Source organism: Astatotilapia calliptera, chromosome 11, assembly GCF_900246225.1.
Source record: "Astatotilapia calliptera chromosome 11, fAstCal1.2, whole genome shotgun sequence".
Taxonomy (NCBI): Eukaryota; Metazoa; Chordata; class Actinopteri; order Cichliformes; family Cichlidae; genus Astatotilapia; species Astatotilapia calliptera.
Window position 1 is genome coordinate 32,675,563 of NC_039312.1, and position 21,492 is coordinate 32,697,054.

The following is a 21,492-nucleotide window of genomic DNA, read 5'->3' on the forward strand; positions in this document are numbered from 1 at the left end:
AAGTTAATTGTTAACACTGCTTCAGTGTATTTGCTTTAAAACAGAGCATTGTAGTCACTGCAACCCGTGGTCACTTTCTGTAGTGCTACAGGCAATAATCAGGGCCACTTTGAATGGGGCTCTTAGAGCAATACTGTTTAGTCCACTCAGCTCAGAGGACAGCTTTCTGAGGAAGCCCTCGTTGATCAAGGCAGCATAGAGTTGACAAGAGGATGCTGTGTCACTTCCTTAAACAGTATAGAGTTATATAAGATGAGACAGGGTTGTAGGGGGAACTGAAGAAGAAAGCATAAATACTGCATTTAAATATATATATACTCATATACATATGTGTGTGTGTGTGTGTGTGTGTGTGTAGCCACACTTTTCACCTAAATTGTGAAAGAGTAAAACAGGAAGAAACAACAGAAGTTCATCTTACCAAATTCAAGTTCCACTTTTAAGATGAGTGTATGTTTATAGGGTTGAGCCGAACATGTTGTATCCCTTCCCCCGTTGTTAGACAGATTACTGGCTGCTTATCAAAGACCATACAGGAAGGAAGATATATTTGCCATAATATTCATGGAACCCAGGTGATTTAGAAGTCCTTCTGGGCTCCAACAGATTCAGGAACGTCTTTAAAAACTACAGTTATGCAACTAAGTTTTAAACTAATATTCAAGGGGAAAAATACTGAAAATGTCTTTTTAAAGTAGGGGGAAAGTTCAATCTGCTTCTGTTATAAGAAGTCTAATTATTATATTATATTATATTATATTATATTATATTATATTATATTATATTATATTATGAAAGGTGTTTGTAATAGCCGCTTTTCAGGGTAGTACCGCCTACCAGTTGACGTCATCAACCACATGACTTCATGAAACTAGGACTTTTTGAGAAGGATAAGTTTCGAAGTTTTGGAGCACTTAAAACAGTCTTCACGCCTAAACCGTGAGAGCTATTTAGGATTAATTGGATTTTATTTCTTTAGTGCGATAATTTCCCTGTAATGTAATGTCTGCCGTTGGTAGCGATCGCTCCGTTGTCTTTGTCATACGTCATTGTCTCCTCCCGGAGCTTTCGGCCGAGATCAAAACAAGCACGTACCAGTCCCTGTAGGAAACACTTGTAGGCTGGGATGTACTCGAAGAAGACGAAACTTGAGGCCACAGCCGATCTTCGTGCAGCAAAATAAAACAAGACTTTATTGAGAACATACGTGAGGGTATGTTGACTCAAACTTATACTGCACTTTTCTATCGCAGTTATCTGTAACCGCTAACGATTCCAGCGACTGAGTGACTTGTGCTTTGATTTATAGGATCAAACCATAAGTATTATTAGATTTAGCTGAAGATAAATATTAGTTAAATGTTTTCATATTAAAATCATTGTTTCTGTTTTTATACAGTATTTTTGTAGTCAGGAGCTTTAGTTTTTACGGTAATACTAAATGTTTCTTTTCATTCATTTTCCAACAAGTCACAAGATGAGGTTAAAACTTACCGATGATAGTGTATAGCCACTAATGCATGGGTATGAAAAATATAAAAATAAATAAATAAATAAACCCTTCAGTGGCTGGACATTTTTCTGCTTATACTTTAATATTTCTACTCCAACAAAAAAGACTTGACACTGTTTTATTGGTACTTTTACTTGAGAATACTGAAACTCTTAACGAAGGAGTCATTATTGGTAAAAAGAAAAAATGAGCTTCAACCAAATATTTTGAACGTGAACTCATCATTTAATTTCCTAACACATATACACATATTTAACCGTAGTTATTAATATCTCTGTCTCTTGTTCTTAGATGCTTCTGTCCCTGTCCGTGCTGATCCTCTACGTGCCGTTAGAGGGCAGCAGCTCACCAATCAGTTGCTACAATGACCAAGGAGATGCTGTTGATTGGTAATTCATTGATAACAATTCCTGAGAAATCACGTACAAAAGTCCTCCTTATTTGTTTGTTTTAACCTAGATGTATTATTCTGATTAAACAGAAGCAATATTTTCAATAACAGTTTAGCATTTACAGACATGCACCAATATAAGCAGTTCTTACATGTACAGCCTTTCTGTCTGTGTCTCTGTTTGATTTAGGTTCTATATATACAAACTTCCCAAAGAGCATGGCAGTAAGTCTCCTGAACAAGGTGAGATGTATTTGCTTTTGGACCAAGGAAGTGAAGGATGGACTAAAGGGAAGGGGACAGTGAATGACACCACGAGCGCCCTGGGCAGGACGGTCGGACAGCTGTACACGCAGGGGAAGGTTTGTTTCCATCAGGTTTCTTTTTTCTGCTACAAATGTGGAACTGAGTACAAAGTTTAAAAACTGTAAGCTCAGTTTCATTTGGAAAAACACCCAAGTGAAAGCAAGTGTTCTTCAAAATGTGATTATCATACTCTTTTAAGTTCCTTATTATTAATTCATTTAGTATATTCACAATTAATGCTAAAAGGCAAAAAAACGTCAGCTGTTTTAAGATGAGTGGACCTTCAGTTTATATTTGACCCCAAAAATGATGTCATGTTTTAGAAATACTGATTTGTCACAAGATAAAATGTAATATTCTCCTAAAACCATGTATAATAAAGTTGAGTTGAACTTCCAATTCTTACGACTCACAAAACTTAAAATACATTTTTGTTTATCACAATAGCCAAAAGTGACAGACAGTGCTGGTGCATCGACTTCTGTTAACTGCAGTAACTCTTTGCTTTAACTACATGCAGAGCAGTTATGCTTACGTGCAGATTTTAGTCCTAGAAAACCACTGAGCTTAGGGTATTTAAATTTTTCCTGCTTCTTCTTTGTGACCCCAGTCACAAGACTTCTTGTTTCACCAACATGATATGCAATAATAAGCATTTTTTTCATAGACATCTGCTATATCCAGTTGACATTGTTAGATCAGAGGAACAAACATATAATGAGAAGTGAAACTGCATCTGTTCATTCAGGTGATCTGTCTTTCTGGCCGGTGATTGTGCAACTAGGAGGCAGAAAAGGTCATTTACTAATTGAAAACTTGATAGATTCATCAAAACATATGAGAGAGTTTGTGGATACGATTCTGAATCAAAAATTACTGGATGCAACCATCTGTGCGTAATTGTATTGGTTAACATCACTGTGATGGATGTCAGTGTGTGCCATTTTATTTATTTGTTTGTTTGTTTTCTTTTGAGGTGAAAACATTTGTTTCTACATTTTCTATGATCGGTGAGTACACATGCATGAAGCTACAGTTAAAAACCTTTTTGTTTTTGTTTTTTTACAGAATACAGACATTGCATACATCCTTTACAATGACCAGAAGCCACACGAGGACTCGTCTGGTGACAGATGGGTTCATAACAGTGAGAGCAGAGGGGGTCACACGAAAGGTGAGCTCTCTGATTGTCCCAAGACTGCAGAAAGTTTCGAGCTTTGTTTTCCAAAATTTTGGAATAGTATGAAAAAAATGAGATGAGTAGGGGGCACTACTCCACACCAAAATGAGCCAGTTGAGGTGTTCCGGGCATGTCCTAAGAGGAGGAGAATCTGGGGTAGGCCTGAGACTTGCTAGATAGATTATATCTCTTGATTAGCTTGTGAACATGTTGGTAGTCCCCCTGGATAACGTGGTCAGGGAGAGAGACATCTGGGCGTCTAAGCTTAGACTGGTCCACGACCATCAGCGTAACTTTGTGCTGAACATTGGGAGGTGGGGGTGTAAAGATCTCCGTCTAAATAAATAAATAAATCTGCGTAAATTCCCAGATGATTAAACATGCAACTATTTTGCTGGTAATACCTGAAACGAGTAAAGAAAATCAACAGCTTTTTTATGCAAGATAATTCATAATTTTATTGGGGGGGGTTATATTGGTTGGGTCTGATTATTGGGGGGGGGGTCATAACCCCCCTAACCCCCCTGGAAATTATGCCCCTGTCCACAACCTGGTCGTGGATAAAGAGCGAATGGATGGAAAAAGCAAAATTTTTTAAATCAACGTTAAATAAAAGAAGCATAAAGACAACCTATCACATGTTCAAGCTCCTCTTTTTACTTACATGAAAAGTATACAGTATGTTCATTAGAAATTTGATACTAGGAAGATTTAAAAACTCTGCAACAAGGGCAAAAAAAAAGTCTGGCAAAGATTTGTTATAGTAATAAAAACATGTTGAAACATCTCATTATTAACCTCACGTTCTTCTTTCATCATTTATATGTTCTAATTCTACTTATTAAAAAAGAAGTGCAGATTAATGCGCATTACTTACATTTCCTCTGATGCGTAAAAACAAATGAGCATAGATAAATATATTTTGTTTTCACTTGAATGTCCACGTTAACCATCTTCAGGGAAAACGTCTGATGTATTTTTCTTACTATTTTAATATCTCTGCTCCTCAGGTGTTGTGCTGCTGGATAAAAATCAGGGTTTCTGGTTGGTCCACAGCACCCCTCAGTTTCCTCCTGTTCAACAGGCAGGGGAGTATTATTACCCCAGCAGCGGGGAGAATAATGGGCAAAACTTCATCTGTGTTACATACCCGCTCGACCATTTCCAGACCATCGGTAAGACTGGAGCCATGCCATGTGGCCTCTTAGCGAAGAAAGAGTTGATATAAAAATGCAGTTAACACTTAATGAGGATGTTTAAATGGATGATGGTATTAGATTGCAATCACAGTATGAGTGCTGGGAGGAGAAGGTCCAGACAGCTAATGACGATTCATATTCTGTTCCCTGTCTGCAGTTATGTTGGTCTGACTAAATATGCTTTAATTAACAAGGAACTGAAGAGTTTCTTTTCAATCTCATATCTTTATTAGGGTAATATTTTTGCTTGGTAGTTAAAAAGTCAAGCTGTTGTAGCCTGTGGTAGTATTTTGTGAGAGATTACGAATAAGAAGTTCATGTTTATGTAGTTTACTGTATCAGCCAAACATCTTAACCATGTTAACTTAAGGCCTGCAGACCAAACTGGGGCTCACAGAAGCTGTTGGATGTTCTGCCAACCAATTTCTAATATACTAAATAAAATAGAGATAAAAAGAGATTCCATTTCGGTTTAATGTAATCTCAGCTACGAGGCAGCTGTTAAATAGAGTAAAATATGTATTTGCAAAGTTTTTGTAAGTTTCTTATAGTCCCAGTAGTCTGGCTTCTCTAAGTCACCCCCTTCCCTCCCACTATGGCTCAGGAGGTAGAATGGGCCGTCTACCAATCAGAAGGTTGAAGGATTGATTTCCCAGCTATTCCAGCTTACATGTCGAAGTAGCCTTGGACAAGATGCTACACCCCAAGTCACCCTATGCATCCACTGTGTGAATGTTATACAAAGTTCTTAGGTATAGAAATATAGCTTATATGAATGTGTGTGTGATTTGGTGAAAGAGGCTTTTTGTAAAAAGGACTTTGAGTGCTCAGTTAGAACAGAAAAGCATTATACGAATACCAGTCCATTAACAAAAGAAAAAAAAGAAAAAGTAAAAAGACAACCATGCAAAGTGTTTTGGTTTAATGCTATTTTATATTTGTCCACATAAAGGACGACCTGCTCTATTCATCTCCAGCTCCGCTTTTATTCTTGAACCCTACAAAAGTAGTTTTGCATCATTCACAGTTGAAAATAATCAGTATTTGTCTCATACTTTGACTTTAGTGAGATTTCTCAGTTTATCCTCCTTATGAGTTAAGCTCTCTTCCTCTTTCTTTTAAAACAACTTAGTTTGCTTGCTGTTTGGGCTTCTGTCCTCTCAGTGACAAAATCCAGGTAGTCAAGAATTAAAAAAAAAAAAAGCCTGATTGACACTGAATCTTTATCGCAGTCTGAACTAGTTTTTTTCCCCGTTTTTTCTCTCACAGAGCTTATTTGATTACGATTAATATGAACATCCTCACTGGAACTCTGTCTGTTGGACTGAAAACAAGGAAAGTAAAAAGCAACCAGTCAATATCGTGCAATTTTTTCAAACTATAAAGCATATTTTCATTGTTAGTCTTACATATAAGACAACTTTTATACTCTCTTTGTCACAATCCAGTTAACGGACTATGACAAAGAACAGGAGACAAGGTGAGCTGGTAACTTGGTAGACACAACTGATTTACAAAAGCACAGCTAAATTTAGACATGCTTGTCTGCGGGTCAGTCGTGTAGTGTAGACTATGTATGGATGAATGGCAGAGAAATCCAAGGATCACACTGAGATCACACCACAGAGTGACTGCGGAAAGAAGGGAGCTTTTATAGGTGAACACGCAGGTATAGCTCATGCTGCCATTTACTCCCCTGTCAGCTCTTACAGGACAAAGCAGAGCACAAACCAGAACAAAATGGAGACATCTAGTGCCGGGATGGCCGAGGGTCATCCATCACAAGATAGGTTAAGAAAGTCCTTCCCCAGGAATGTTTGAGCATACAGTACTTCTTTTTCTGCGTTGCGATGAATTTTTATCCTGTAATTTTGCCTCTTTTTTTAAACAGATCATGGTTGCTATTGTTTATTTAAAGAAAAAGACAAAAATCGGGCCTCCATCAACAGTTAGTAATGATTTCCCTCTGTGTTCTCTTTTGTTTAAGGTCGCCTAAACAGTAAATGTCCATGTGGTGCTCAAAAATACTGCTGATTTATGCCGGTATATGTTACACACTAATAATGAAAACTTCTTAAGCACATTTAATCACTAATCTGTGTCAGTATCTACAATTATTATTATTCCCCGTAGAAGATGATTCAAGTATCGTCTGGTGCTTAATAATCGACTCAGGTATTGACACAACAAAAACAGCCTGAACTGAGATAATCAGCATAAACAGGTGTCATCACCATGTCACCCGGCTGCCTCTGCAGTTCCCTGGCAGACCCAGCAGTTGGCACAGTTGCTATGGCAGTGCCTGGGGTAATGTAATTAAACTGAGGTATGTAACCATAGAGATACTGGCCCTCACGCTCTAGCAGGGATTTGCTTTATCAGATTCTCGTCTCTCTAGCTGACATGCTGAGAGTGTCAGAGTGTTCAGTCTGCAGGGTTAAACAGCAGAAGGTGAGCACAGCCTCATCGTGTTTTTATTTTAAAGCACCTTGCAGCGTTCATTTGCACATAAATTTGGAGAAATGGAGATTTCATACTACTGTCTATAATGTTTTTATTATGTTGTCAGAATAATTTTCCTGTTAATGCTTTAATTAAGCTACTTACTTGTTTTTTATTCAAAGCACTGCTTATGTTTCAGTTTGTGCTAAAACATTAAGTATTTAAGTCATTTATCAGTTGTCACAAACGTATTTTCTTCATTAAGCCAGGATGCCAATATCAGCTGGCATATGTGGGCAATTGGCCTCAAACCAGAGTATTAGGCAAATAAAAGTCTGTTCTGCAGCCTGTGCCAGATGAAGGTGTGTCAGGGGATTCATCGTGAGAGTCGTTTGAATGTCAAGACGTTTTAATTAAAACCAAAAATGTCATCCTCATGGTGACAGGACGAAAAGTCAGAGGATTACCAAACTCAGAAGAACTCATCCTCTGAATGCTATTAATATCTCACCAGAAATGCATAGAAACTGCAGATAGTTGTGAAAGAATTTCAGTCCAGAGTAGTCGACCAATTGGTAGACATCGCCATTACGTAGCTTTTATGGGTAAAAATGACATTTTCAGCCTCGCTTATGCATGAATGTATATAAAGAGAATAGAATTGAAGTTTTTTTTTCCAATTTTCACGTTCTTCAGTGCTGCAGTATGCACTGCTTTGGTTTATATTTTGAAAGGAGCGAGCAAGATTTTATTTTCCGTTTTACTTTTGTGTTGCTTTAATTTAAAATTCAGTTAAAAGTAAAGCCAGAGCAATACTTAAACCGGAGGCTGACGAAAAGAATTTTTAATAACAACCTGCTTAACTCTGCATGATGGCGGTTCTCTGCTACATGTGCTGCAGACAGCGCTGAGCATAAGCAATAATGTATAAATAACAACTAAGTGAAAGCTGCGATGCTCAACAAACTATGCAGTGACACAATTTCTAATTTACCCCAATAATCTTTATTCCTGCGAAATGTTCTGTGTGCACAAATAAAACAAACAAAATGTCTCAGTGTTTAAACTTAGACATTTTACTGTTTCATGGAAAATATTAGCTCATTTTGTTATGGGGGCCATAAAAGGCTGGAAAAGTAAGTGGATCTAAAAAGAAACAGCTTGTGGAACATGCTAGTGACATTATTGGGGTATAAAACGAGCATCTTAGAGAAGCAGAGGTTTGCCAATCTGTTAAAAGTACATCTACAAATTGTGGAACAATTTCAGAATATTGTTCCTCAAAGGAAAATTGCAAGTACTTTGGATAGCTCATCATCTACAAAACATAATATCATGGAACGATTCCAAGAATCTGTAGAAATTTGCGCAAGGAACAACAAAATCAGTATTGTGGGCCCCCAGGCAGCACTCCATTACAATCAGGCAAGAGTCTGTCATAGATATCACTGCACTGGCTTAACAACAGTGCCAGAAATCATTGTCTGTGAATACATTTTATTGTGACATCTACAAGTGCAAAGATCCAGAAGCCCCTCCATTTTCTCACAGCTCATTTAAAATAGACTGAAACAAAGTGGAAAACTGTTCTCTGAAGAAGTCTCTCAAAAAGTGCTGCGACTGGTCTTCTCAGTTCCCGGGTGTTTGTTTGTTGTAACCTTGTTACAAGAACAGGGAATGCTACACAGTAATAAACACAGCCCTGTCTCAGCTCTGTTGGAATTAAAGTTGTATGTATTGGTCTGGTGTGACATAAACGGAGATCTGATTATGGTTTTAACTTGCTTTACGTCAGGCATCAAACAGGAAGAAACTTTAAAGTTATTCCTGAATTGTATGTACAGTTAGATTATACCTTAGTTATATGTTACCGTGCACAGTGTTCCAGTGCAGGTCCGTCAAATGGCTTTGAACCAGTGTCACCAGTACAGTGCTTTTTATTTGCTTTACTTAAAGGATGATGTTATTATAGGGTGTGGTTTTCTTTAAATCTAATTACTTTTGCACCACAGGAGAACAGCTGGAGATCAATCAACCTAATGTGTATGACTGCAGCATCCCAGAGTCTTTGGCATCCCAGGTGCCTTCGCTCGCTGCTCTTTGTGGCAAAAGAAATCGGAAATATGAATTCTTTCCACATGCCAAACCTGTGTCCAATCGCAGCGTGACACTCACCTCAAAGGGTGGGACAAACTTCATCAGCTTTGCCAAAGGAGCCTCTTTTGACAACGGTACAACTTAATCGAAATGATGTCTTTTCTAAGCCTAACCCTTTTCTGTCTTTGTGACCCTGAATATTTTTAGAGCATTCGTACAGTTTACTTGCAATAAAAAATGTAAAAAAAAACAAAACACCCTCATCCATCTTGTGTCCCCTTCATCAGATCTGTATCATGCGTGGGTGGCCCCAACCCTCCAGTCAGACCTCTTGGTCCAGTTCTGGATTCGCTCCACGGGCATCCTTTCTTCCGACTGCTCGGATGACTGGAAGGTCCTGAACATCAAGCTCCTCAACCCTGGGCAGACGTTCTCCTTCAAGACCAGCCAGGACCACTCCAAATGGGCGGTGAGCCCCAGTGAGACTGGGGCTGGTGGAGGCTGGGTGTGTGTCGGGGACATAAATCGAGATGAGGCTGAGGAGAAGCGGGGTGGAGGCACAGTGTGTCATCGTGATCCGGTGGTGTGGAAGGCTTACCGAACAGCGGCCTTGGACTGTGAGGACTGTCAAGGAAAAACAGTCCAGTGCTGAGAGTCTGGAGGAGCCAGATGTGTCAACTTGGACATGATGAGTCATGAGGGTGAAAAAATATAACGCGAACAGGGTTTTATGTGGATTTATTTGTTACAGATTTCTGTTCACATCTAGTGAAATCTATGTGAAATATTTAGCCTTTAACATTTAGACAATTTCAGTTTTTTAGTTTAAACACATTCCTGCCAGACGTTTTACACTAATCTAGTGATCAGTAGATGACAGTAAGATGCCAATAAACAGCAATGCAATATTTCAATCAGTCCATAGAGTCTCATCTTCAAATAATTACTATTTAGCAGTAAATAGTAATGACTTTCAAGTATGTGCAGGTGTTATTGTTTATTTCAGATTTGATTCGTAGTGACCAAAAAACCAAACATCTGCATCTAATTTAGGTGTAACTAGAAGTCGTGACATTACACATTAAAGCCAGTCATCACTCACACCTACTAGAGAAGTAGACATATAATTCAAATGAAATGATCGACTCGTCCAACTTTAGCTAAAATATAAAATTTCCATCAGCCACAGACACTCAATGGGAGCATTTTACTTGTTCCTCTGTTAAGAATGATTTCATGTGGTTATCAAGGGTCATTGAGTTGTTCTCTTTATAATTTTAGATTTTCTGGAGCTGGAATAGCTATGAGTAATATGTTCATCTTGTAAAAGACAAAAACCTCAAAAGTGGCACTTTAGTGGTTCAAGCATCTTTATAACCACTGGGTACTGTTTTCAGAGAAACTGAAGAGACACTGGTGCGAACGGGATGAGTGCCGTTTCACTCACTGACATTTTCTGCTTTTAAACATTAGCTCGTTTATTCTCAGGGAGAATTCCAAACCTGCTGGTTAATTCTTTTTAATCAAATGTGGGAATGATTGTGCTTAATAACAATCTGTCACTGATGATGAATTACAGACACTTGAATCATTAACCAGGCTTGTATGAGTGTGTGTGCATCTCCAGCATGAGCTTTAGATTTGATACTTTTCCACATATATACATTAATTCTGACCCTGACTGTGCTTGAAGATTGTCTTGTCACTGGTTGTCTTGAATTTGAATAAAGATACGAAGAAAAATATGTATTTTTAGTCACTGATCCGCATCCTCTTTCCTTTGTTTACCCCTCACAAGAAAAACAGAAATGCCATGTTTTTGACAAGTAGCAACAACTTTAATTGTTTTTTATGGGATACTCAGCAGCATGAAAAACATCTCAGTACTGAACATCAGTCAAAAACAATTAAAATTCATAAAATTCATATAAAAGTAAATTTATTACCACAAAAATAGGACATACTGTATGTAGTGCATAAATAGCTTTGATGTGGAACTACACAGCACTGGAGTTGTCTGCAGTTCCTCCACGTGGACTGTATACATTCTAATGCAAACATGAGAAAGTGAGCACCCAGCAGAGAAAGGCACTAAAACAATCTGTAGCATGGGATCATGCTTGCACGTCTTTTTTTTAATACCCACAATCCTCTCCCTGGCCCCTCAGTGCTCGTGCCTCGGCCGGTAAAAGGAGCCTCACCAGCACTGACCCGGGACGACCAGAGGTCACAAGATTTGTTTCAAAGAGACATACACTGAAGTTAAGATGTTCACTGAAGCCACGACGCTGGAACTGAGGCTTTGCGGTCTGTGTAAACTGCAGTGAAGATGGACTCCTGCTGAGCTACTGGAAAATCTGCATAAATTAAGTTTAGCTTATGCTCTGTTGAAAGTATCAGACCTGAAAAACCTTAAACTTAGCAATGGCAGTGTTTTTCTCTTACTTATGTTCCTTTCTAGTAACAAACTGAAGCAAAGCTGTTTTAAAAGTGCTTAAAGTTCAAAGCTGCAATAATCAGTTTTCATCCACGAGGTTTAAGAGGCTGAGTGATGTTTGATCACCCTGTAACGTAGCAACACAGCTGCGTACATTCACGTGCAGCTGAGGGAGGTGACACTGTAAAAATTTCTTTGCAAATACATTTTGTCCACTTGGTTTAATTAGTCCTTATCAGCCTTCCTTGAGGTTTACTTTGGTCTCCAGCAGCTCCTGAGAAAATTATGTGGCTCTCTGACTTCACCTGTTGGTTCACAATTGCATGAGTATTCGATTCAGGTAAAAAAGATGACCAATCAGAGCTGCTTTTGTAATATCTGTTGGTGACAGCTGCAACAAGGTGGTATTTCTGAGTGTAAAACCAAAACAACGAGCTAAAAGAGCCTTAAAAACTGAGCAGAGCTTCAGAACTGATAATAAACTGACCGCAGTTCATTACAACAGTTTACAACAGAGTTTCAGTGTTATTCTAAAATCCTGATTATTGCTGCTTTAAGTTTATGGAGAAATGAGTAAAAGCTAAAATAGCTGTCCTTCTCTGTGGACATGTCAGCCTGTTTCTTGCAGTTATTTTAAGGATTTTTTCCTTGTTGAAACAGTTACTTGTCACGCGAGGACCTGTCACACAATGCTGAGATCACACAGACATACAAAATATATAAATATATACAAATCATATATGTCTCATTTGAAAAGCTCCAGTGTTTTGCTACAATGATGCACTTGCACTGTCTTGATTCCGATTCCGATCTCATTAAATCTAATTTCCCCCCAAAAAACACACTTCAAGTCCTTCAACAGCATCTTGGGTAATCACAGAAGCGCATTCCAACCAATCACATCTTTTTTACATTCGGAAATGTCAGTCACAGATGAGGCACAAGACAACAAGGGATTTCTTGGTGTTTTGTAGCAATTAAAGCAACTCTTTCTTTCTGTGAGTTGTAATGATAAAAAGCATCAAGTGCTACCTGACAGGGACTTGAGAACCAGTACCAAAGGTACACTTAAAGGCTTTCACTGCTCGTCCTCGGGATGTAAATTAGCGTGCATGGAAAAGTGCAAATAGCTCTGTTGAACACAGCAGCTGGAGTTCTGAAATATCTGCCACACCTTCCTGCAAGGAGATGTTGACTGAAACACAAGCAGAGTTCTTCTTGGTGTTTTGGTGAGCTTGGCAGGAGCACAGGAGAAAGGCATGTGTAGGTTTTGTGTTGGACAGAGAAGGCCACATTTACTGTCCGTGAGAGCTCACTCTGCATTCACATTGGGAGACCATCAGAGAACTCCACCTCGGTAGACAAAGCAGACAAAAATCTGATGTCAAAAAAGATTCCTGACCAGTCTCCTTCCCTTGGCCTTGATTCGAGGAAAAGTGGCGCTCGTCTCTGTGCTGATCGGATGCGAGCCAAACGGGGAGTTCCCGTCTTTCCTTCTTAGCAGGAAATCAACACTAGATGACGTCATGGCGTAAAAGACATTTCCTGTAGCAGGGATGACCAGTTCTGTTTTAAGAGAAGAGAAAGGAATAAATACATGACATGTGAAGGCTGCTGCGCTCTAATGAGATTCATTTGCAGTGTTTAATGGATTTGACTTGTAGAACTTGTAGTAAATTGTATTTTCTCTTAGTTTTCAGTCTTTTTTTAACTGCAAACCGCTCAAGAGCAAAATGTGCTACTCTAATAACAGATATTAATGATAAAAAGTGCAATCATGAAGTACATCCTGTCTCTGGCAACAGTCCAGAGACCACATAGGAGTTTGCAGTGAAGCATCACAAGCACGATCAGAATCATGCTTCTGGGGTGTTGCTTTTTATTTTTACATTTGAATGCCTGTGGCTGTAAATTTTGCAGGACTGCCCAGGCTGACTGTTATGATATCACCAGCTGTCTGAGGGAGAATATTCAGCAGACTTCCTTTGTCCTCTGTCCAGAAATGAAATGAAAATTAAACGGTTGCCATTTTGACACACTGAAGGACATCTCGTGGTCATTGCAGACGCACAAGTGAAAAGAGAGAGAAGGGGGGGAAATCTCAAAAATGCTGAATGTGGTCCAGTAAGAAAATGATCCTCAAGGATCCAAATTTAATTGAGGTTCCAGGTTGTACAGAAAGTATTACACATGTGTAATATAGATTAAAGATTAAAATATAGATTTTGATGTCTGTCTAGCTGTTCTAAGATCATCAAAGCAGCTGATTGTAACTGTCCTAGTTAATGGACAAAGGAGGAAGCTCAGCTTTGCACTGGCAATTCAAACATTCAGGTTTGTATTCTCTTAAAGTTCCTACATTATTAATTGGATTTTCATAATGATTTTAAATAATTATTTGATTGCACATATTTCTCATACTGTCTGTCCCAATATGTGCAAAAAGCACTTGCTTTACAAAGATCTGCATAATCAAAATGCCCAACCTTACAAATATCAGATGAAACTCCCTCAAAAGTTAATAACCTCCTGACAAAGGTAATGACTTTGTACATGTGTCAAACTAGACTAAAATTAAAAAAATAATAATAATAATTTAACTGTGGCACTGATGGGTTAGTCAAAAGAAAAAAAATTCAAAATGAAGTCTTTGTCTCCTCTGAAAAGAGAAACCACTTTGACAAAACTGGTCATATTAGTAATGATGACTTTTTTAAACATTGTGTCTGTCGAATTGATTCGTTTTTTTTTTTACCTTTTCCTTCAGGCAGAAGCTGTATCAGCTCATATCTGGATGCCTGTTTGGGGTCTTGATTGTGCTTTTCTAAGGCAGAGCTGATCACAGTGGGAGTCTTGTCATTGCTCGTAACCTGAGGCGACAAAGGACAATAACAGTGAAAACAGGACAGCCTGATTTGCACTAATAATAACCTGGGTCCGTTGTATCCTGAGGATCTGACTCTGATTACTATGATTATGGGGTCCTTGCAGATAGGAGGAGAAGCTGTAAGTGCAAATTGTCACTGATAAATTAATGACAAAGGCTTCTGTGCTGATTTTAATTAGAGACAAATGGTTTGGATTCGTACCAGTATACTCCGATACAGGTTTCCATCCTCCAGGTCCATCCGTATCCTGATGATCCGCATGTCTGCCCCTGACCCTTGGATGTTACCAGGGGGATTGTTGCCACAGGAGGCTGATCGACGGTGTGATTTTGTAGGAGTGGTTGGAGTCAGCGTGGCAGGGTTGGATTCATTGGTAGGAGGGGACGTGTCAACATCCAGACAGGACACAGACGGAGATCTCATATGCTGCAGTAGAACAGTAATCATGAAAATGATAATGACTGAGTGGAATCGGAAACGAATCTGTATATTTAAACATGCAAAACAGTCCAGCCTGCCTACTGTGAAATGACATAATATAAACAGAAACCTGACTGATGACTGTTGTTGAGTGACTTACCTTTGTGAGCTTTGAAAGCAGGTTATTGACGGGTGAGTGAAAGTCAAAGAAGCTGTCACTGTCACCAGCCAGGCTGGTTCGGGAGGTGCTTAGACTGGAAATGCATGAAAACACACAACACAACAATCTGAGAAACTTGTCAGGGAAACTGGTTTATTTGTTACAAATTTGCAAAAAAGTTTTTACACTAAAGTTAAACTTTAGTTAAACAGTTAAAATCTAAATTTTAAGCAGCACAGGCTTAAAGGCTCAAATTTGTTTCTATGAAAATTATTAAAAAACTTAAACCTACGAAGAAACAACCACCGTGACCTTAGGTCCAAAGAGATATTAGCTTAAGTTGAAATAGGTCTGTACTTTTATTTAGTACCAGCTTATTCCACAAGATGGTGGAGTGAGTTCATGCAACATTAATTTAACCAGATTAGTCATTAAATTATTATTTAGAATGACAGTCTGATAAAACATAAATCTTCTTGAGGAAATGAAAAGGACTAAAAAGATGCCGCAGGACTAAAAAGAAATATCAAAAATTTAACATGAGCACTTCTTTAATGGCTGAAATCCTGCCCTCCAGTGGTAAAAGTGGATAATTACAAAAAGTATCATAAAACCTAAAAAATATCTGTAACCAATCCAGGGCTCTGGTTTGTTGCCAATGTAGTGAGAAATATTTTTTAAAGCTTCTTTACTGCAGTGGTCACCAACTGACGAGTTGAGAAGCCAAAATCCGCTTCCCATTAAAATTCTATATCCTAAACTGTATATGTGGTATTGCATATATATACTTATATTTAGTGTTATGTGTATGTTTATGAATGAGTCAGTGAGCTCTGCTTAGCTTACTCTGGACACTGTGTGATAACGACAGCTGGGGCATGACCGCGAGGGCTCGGGTCGCCAGGTGCTTCGATTTCATTGGACAGCCTATAACTGAAAAATTAAGGATAACTTTATCATTCTTCATCCATCAACACGTGCTACAGCAGCTGTCTTTAAAATAATGAATTCATTCAAGGCAGTTTTTGGTTGTCTCGACTGTAACCAAATGCATACACACCTTTCCTCTTCCCTCAGAGTAGGCACGCTGTTATACCACTGCACGAAGGCCTCGTCAGCAGTGAAAACACAGTTTTTGCAGGATGATTGCAGGAGCCGGATTTGAGCTAAAACCTCAAATTCCTGTTAACAAAGAGCCATATCACCACAAAGTTTCACAACAAAAAAAACCCCACCCGTGTTAGCTGTTCTCTTATCACTGTGCCAGTTTTTTTCATCTGTATCAGAAGCACCTCTCAGCACCCTACACTTAATCATTTCCTCCCTCAGATATTATGTTACTGCTCCCTCTTACACACTCTTTTCTTACTTACACTAGCAGCTTATGTTAATGCTGCAAAAAGTGGAGCTTACTCTGTTCAAAACTGCTTAGTATCAGGGCATCAGCTTAACCAAATGCAGAATGTCTCTTATCATAAGCATTAAAACAGATCACGTATTCAACTTTGAACCTTTTATCTCTCAAACTGATGTGTATTGCAGCACTTACTCTTCTCCTTTTGTCAAAGTTGATGTAGCCGTTCTGCAAAGGAGTGACAGAATCTGTTATGTCAGCTCAAGAATTGTAAAATAAAAAGTCCAGGGGACGTGACACAGATGAAATCAACTTACATCCAGCCTGTCTTTGACTGCCGTGTCCAGCATGGTGAGGTCTGTGAGGAAGATACCCAGGTAGGGCACGGTGCCCTGCGCGTTGGACTGTGTGAGAAATAAAAGAAAGTGTTTCATCAGTTTCCTCAGAGGTTTCTACTCACAATGTAAAGAGCCCACACAGCGAGGGATTTCAGAGCTGCCGCCTGCAGCTATTTTTCAAACAGTGGCTTGGGATTTAGCTCATCACGCACATACACAAAGACAACAGCTCGCTGTTCCACTTTGCTGTTGCATGCTGGTCGATCGCCCTCACAACCCTCTATTAAACCAATGAAACACCCCCGCTCAACAGTGTTAGTGTCTGAATGCAGAGTTTAACTTGTGTTAACCAATATGTTAAGCTGTCAGGAAAGTACTTTTAACTCCCCCCAAAAAACGTTGCCTACTCGCACATTAGTGACATGCTGAAACCACGCTCTGCAGTACATACGCTGTGCATGCAATAAGACAGCGCTCGTGTCATTCTGTAAGCCCTCAAACTTCATCTAAAACGGTGTCTCTGTCTTTTATAACGCTCATGACACGGTTGCAGGGTCTTACATCATTTCACATTTTTCCAAGGTCTACCATAAAGGACGGTGGGGGTGTACAACCCCTCAGGCTAAAATGTTTGGTATGTACCCCAGATGTGCGCTGTAAAGTTAGTGAAAATTGTTGTCTTTTATGTGCATGCAGATCTGAGGTTTTGCCTCTGCAGAAGACCATAAGGTCATTTTAAAGGACTCCTCTGCTGCTGCAGCTATGTGGAAAGTCTTGATGATGTAATCCCAAATTTATTTGACACTCCACTGAGGGTTATTTAAGTCAAACTGTGGACGAAAGCTAAGAGCGGCACACTTGAGGCATTTAAGTAGTGTCCCCCTACAATCTCTTTTTAAAGGTTGTTAAGGGAGTTCATTATCACACAAAAAACCCAACCTGTTTTTAACCAAGTATTCTTCCACTGTCAGATGTTTAATCTCCACAACAAGTTTTGACAGTATTTCCAGTTACCTTGTTAAGGTATCTGTTGTTGAGCCTGTTTTCCAGGTTGGCAAACTTTGACGTGCCCTCCTGCAAGAGAAAAAAACCAGAGGGAAATCCCGAGTTTCAACCTGGATTAGTAGAACGTAATCAATTCTCCTCCTCTACTTTCAGAACAACAACAATACTTACAGTGACAACTGTATTGTACTGTATTGCATTTGGTCAACAATAAAAGTACGTGTTACACCCAAAAAGATGGAAATGCCAGCAGAGGCCACTGGGACACCAAACTAGCACTTATTTGCACTTACAGTTGCTTAAAACTGAACACAAAATAAAAGCTCTTGATTTTGAGAGCTGACATTATTTGTATTTGTGAGTTTGTCAGAGACGTTTTTGCTGACAAAAGGCTGAAAATGCAAAACAGTGAACTTGAAGATGATAAAAACTCCCTGAGGTCAGGCCTTAGACATGCCATACATTGTTAAAATAGATGTTATCTAACTTGGTTTATAATGTACAACAAATTGTATATTATTAACATTATTAGATATTAATTGTATAAAAAATTATGGACTTTGGAAGAAAGTTATTACACTGAGACAGTACAACAAATCTAATAGTGGGTTATTTAAATAAAAAAGGTAAATTTACAAAGAAAAAAGAGATTTTATCTGATATTAATTAATTAAATGTTCATTTTTTGTAAAGGAATTCTAATGAACCCCATTCCATCACAAATGCTTCTGGCTGCTGTGTAATATATGCCTGTGTTAGCCAACCTAATTACATTATAAATTCCAATCTGATGCAATAAAGAAATCCCTGAATCACCACACAATTAGACGCATCTGGAGTTTCAAGGGATGCTGCTGCAGCCTGGGCCTTGTTGGAAGAAAAAAAAACATACTGGTGTTGATGAGCTGATCAGGTTTTAGTGTCAGGTAATGTTAGCTTGTGGTATTTCTTTTCCACTGCCAGCCTCTACAATGAGACAACGTTGATCCAACCTTTTAAAATCAAGCAATGCGGTTGGTCTTAATTAAAATATGCAGGTTTAATTGTGGAATTTCTAAAGATTTTTTTCTGGATTAATCCTTCTACCATGGTAGAATGTTTTGTAATGTACTTTTTCCATTTCCATCAACATTTATAGGTATATCCAATGTTTATCTGTGAAAATGTCTCACATTTTATCTTTACTTGCAATGCTTGCAAGTAAAGACTTTTATTTACCACTAAATTAGATACTGTAAAACCTAATTCTGTCATGATTAATTTTCAGGTAACCTAAGCACACATTAAAATCCTTTTCACAACATTAATAAGAAAGTTAGAAGCGTTCAGTCAAAAGATCTGTCATGAAAACTTAGCATCAGGGAAGAGAAACAGTCAAAACTTGCCATAAACATCATAATAAAGCGGTATTACTGTCAAATGTTTCTGTGACAGTTTTGTGAATAATTTATTTCTCCTAACGTTCAGTTTAGTCTTTTATTAGACTGAATCATTCATCTTACACCCTGCCTGCTGGTTGTAGTCATTTTTAGACAAGCTGTGAGATGAAGAGGAGCAAGTTACTGTGAGGGAGAGAAAAAAAATCAAAGGGCAACAGAAGGCAGTGGTGTTTTTCTGACATCAAAGCTCAGAGTGAAGCTTCAGAAATGAAAGAAAATGTTTGGATGAACTCCTTTGGGGGTATCATGGGTAAAATCAGAGCTAATGCAAAGCCACTGATGCTCGCGCGGCACCATTATAGAAAATCAAAACATTGCTAATTCTGCCAATTTCCCAAACTCGCTGACACGGTGCAAACTAAATATAATGCATCTTCAAATGGGTGTTTCACAGTGGAAACGCTGACAGAATAAGGGCACTTGTACTAATGAAGATTACACTGTTTTCTGGCCTGCATAGCAGTCATCTTTCTCCGTGGATGGTTAGGCTCTGGTTTAGTCTGTGCAAATATGAATTTAATAAATGTGATGACAGATGACAGGCACATTAATAAATGTCTCATACCACCAGCATGTGAAATAGCAAAGTGACCACATGGTTTTACAGAGCTGCTGTTTGAGCATTAACAGACATCGGTGCAGTCAGTGCATGCTGTGTTAAGCAAAGACTGTATATTAAGGACGGACTGAAAACGAAGCCAACTGAGAACCTGCATTATTTTCATGGCCAACGGAGGGCAACTCCTCTCTTTGCAAAAAGAAATGATCATTTATCATATCTCAATGTAACAAGAAACTACTGTGTGAGCGTACATGGTCCTTGGATGGAAGCTTGGACACTTTGACAGGTGTCCAGATACATCCTGCAGCCAGCCTGTTTCTGCTAGGTCTCTCAACTAGAGTCACTGAGCTACACCTCCCTGCTGAGTTTGCGCTGATGGTGCCTTTTAAAGCTTTTAATGGATTATCAGAAACATCCTGTTTCATTCTTATGTTAGAAAAAAAGGAATATTAGATACTGGGAGAGTACTACCCAAATGAATTAGCTCATACGTAATATAGCAGATTTTAAAAATGTGATGATATCGAGTAAAGTCCCCAAACAGGCTCTGTTATATAAGCCTAATGCATCATGACTTCATGCACCTACAGCATACTTTCAAAATCAATGTTTTTGGAGCGATAAAGGAATAGGGAAAAGAGTCCTTGGAAGTTGTTTTTTTTAGCAAGACAGTACAAAGATAAGACATAAAAGCCTCTAACGGTAGCCAAGAGCAGCACAGGTCTGAGTAAAAATAGCCCTGAAACGAGTCCAAGTCGTTACAAGAGTTGCTGAAATCTGACTCTAAACCAAGACCGCTCCAACACAACAGCCCCGTCACTGAGAGCTCAAAGCGGCAGCTTTCCAGCATAAGATGCTGCTTCCAGCTAGTTTCATCATTAATCAACACGTACAGTGAAATGACAAGATGTCTAGAACACACGCCATCCGTGTTTGATGATTTCACTTTTTACTTGCTGGTTTCGTGATGTGTCGTGACCCAAGTAGAAAGCAGCCTCAGTGTGCCATAAATAAAATATCAAATTTCTCACTGAATCTGCTTTCTTCGCACAGTATAATGTAACTGATGTCATCATTCGGCATTTGATCCTGTTTTTACCTCAGCCAACTTTGAAGACATACAGTCCACTATCATTACACCCTTAATCCCTGCCACTTACCTCCTTCAGGAGTTCTCTGGTCTGTGAATAGTTGTCCTTGTCTGAGAAGATTTCTGACAGTTCCTCATATTTCCTCAACGCCTCTCTGTAAAGTAACCAGATCAGTAAGATAAAGACTGATTTGTAGTCTTATATTATTCAGTCTACTAAAATATAATGAAGATCATTTGTGCAAGCTTGAGCTTGAATGACGTTAGCCAGGCACAGATTTACTGTTATTGTATTGCATGATATCCCATATGAGATAATATGAAAGGGTTTTTTTAAAAGACAATATCACAGAAAGAGACACCTGAGGTAATTTAGAAATGGAGTTAACATCTAGTTTGAACAGCAGGCAGTTACATCCCAGAAAACTGATGCTATAAAATAATATTAAAACAGCGATGGTGCAGTGTGTGCAATATGAAGTTATATCTGGATCATTAGGGGGTCCATTGTCCCTGTTGGGGGGACACTCCCATAGGGCTTAAATCTGGGACTCGGATGAGAGGTGAAATGTCTTCAAGCAACTTAAAGAAGTCCAGACGCTTTCCTTTCCAAGTTCCTTAGCCTTCTCTAAATATGGTTGTTTTTGTAGTATGTAAATAAATTATATAAA

General features: G+C 38.7%; 2 protein-coding genes across 5 annotated transcripts in view; one reads left to right on the forward strand and one right to left on the reverse strand.

Annotated features, from left to right (window-relative positions):
• The first annotated feature begins 851 nt into the window (after positions 1-851).
• dnase2 (deoxyribonuclease II, lysosomal) lies at positions 852-10,877 on the forward strand. The gene is made up of 7 exons (XM_026183791.1): positions 852-1,213; positions 1,805-1,902; positions 2,095-2,266; positions 3,279-3,384; positions 4,401-4,565; positions 9,044-9,262; positions 9,416-10,877. The coding sequence occupies exons 2-7, from the start codon at positions 1,805-1,807 to the stop codon at positions 9,778-9,780; spliced, it is 1,125 nt and encodes a 374-aa protein (XP_026039576.1). The 5' UTR covers positions 852-1,213; the 3' UTR covers positions 9,781-10,877.
• Positions 10,878-10,942: 65 nt separating this feature from the next.
• The window catches only part of rgl2 (ral guanine nucleotide dissociation stimulator-like 2), a 33,599-nt gene continuing 23,049 nt past the window's right edge, over positions 10,943-21,492 (reverse strand). For all 4 annotated transcript variants that reach the window (XM_026183789.1, XM_026183787.1, XM_026183788.1 and 1 more), the window contains 10 exons: positions 20,892-20,976; positions 17,740-17,799; positions 16,705-16,791; positions 16,583-16,615; positions 16,094-16,215; positions 15,880-15,966; positions 15,034-15,127; positions 14,655-14,879; positions 14,321-14,435; positions 10,943-13,131 (listed from right to left, as the gene is read on the reverse strand). In XM_026183789.1, coding sequence (XP_026039574.1) covers positions 12,950-13,131; positions 14,321-14,435; positions 14,655-14,879; positions 15,034-15,127; positions 15,880-15,966; positions 16,094-16,215; positions 16,583-16,615; positions 16,705-16,791; positions 17,740-17,799; positions 20,892-20,976 — 1,090 coding nt within the window. In that variant the 3' untranslated portion in view covers positions 10,943-12,949. The remainder of the gene's footprint in view (positions 13,132-14,320; positions 14,436-14,654; positions 14,880-15,033; positions 15,128-15,879; positions 15,967-16,093; positions 16,216-16,582; positions 16,616-16,704; positions 16,792-17,739; positions 17,800-20,891; positions 20,977-21,492) is intronic.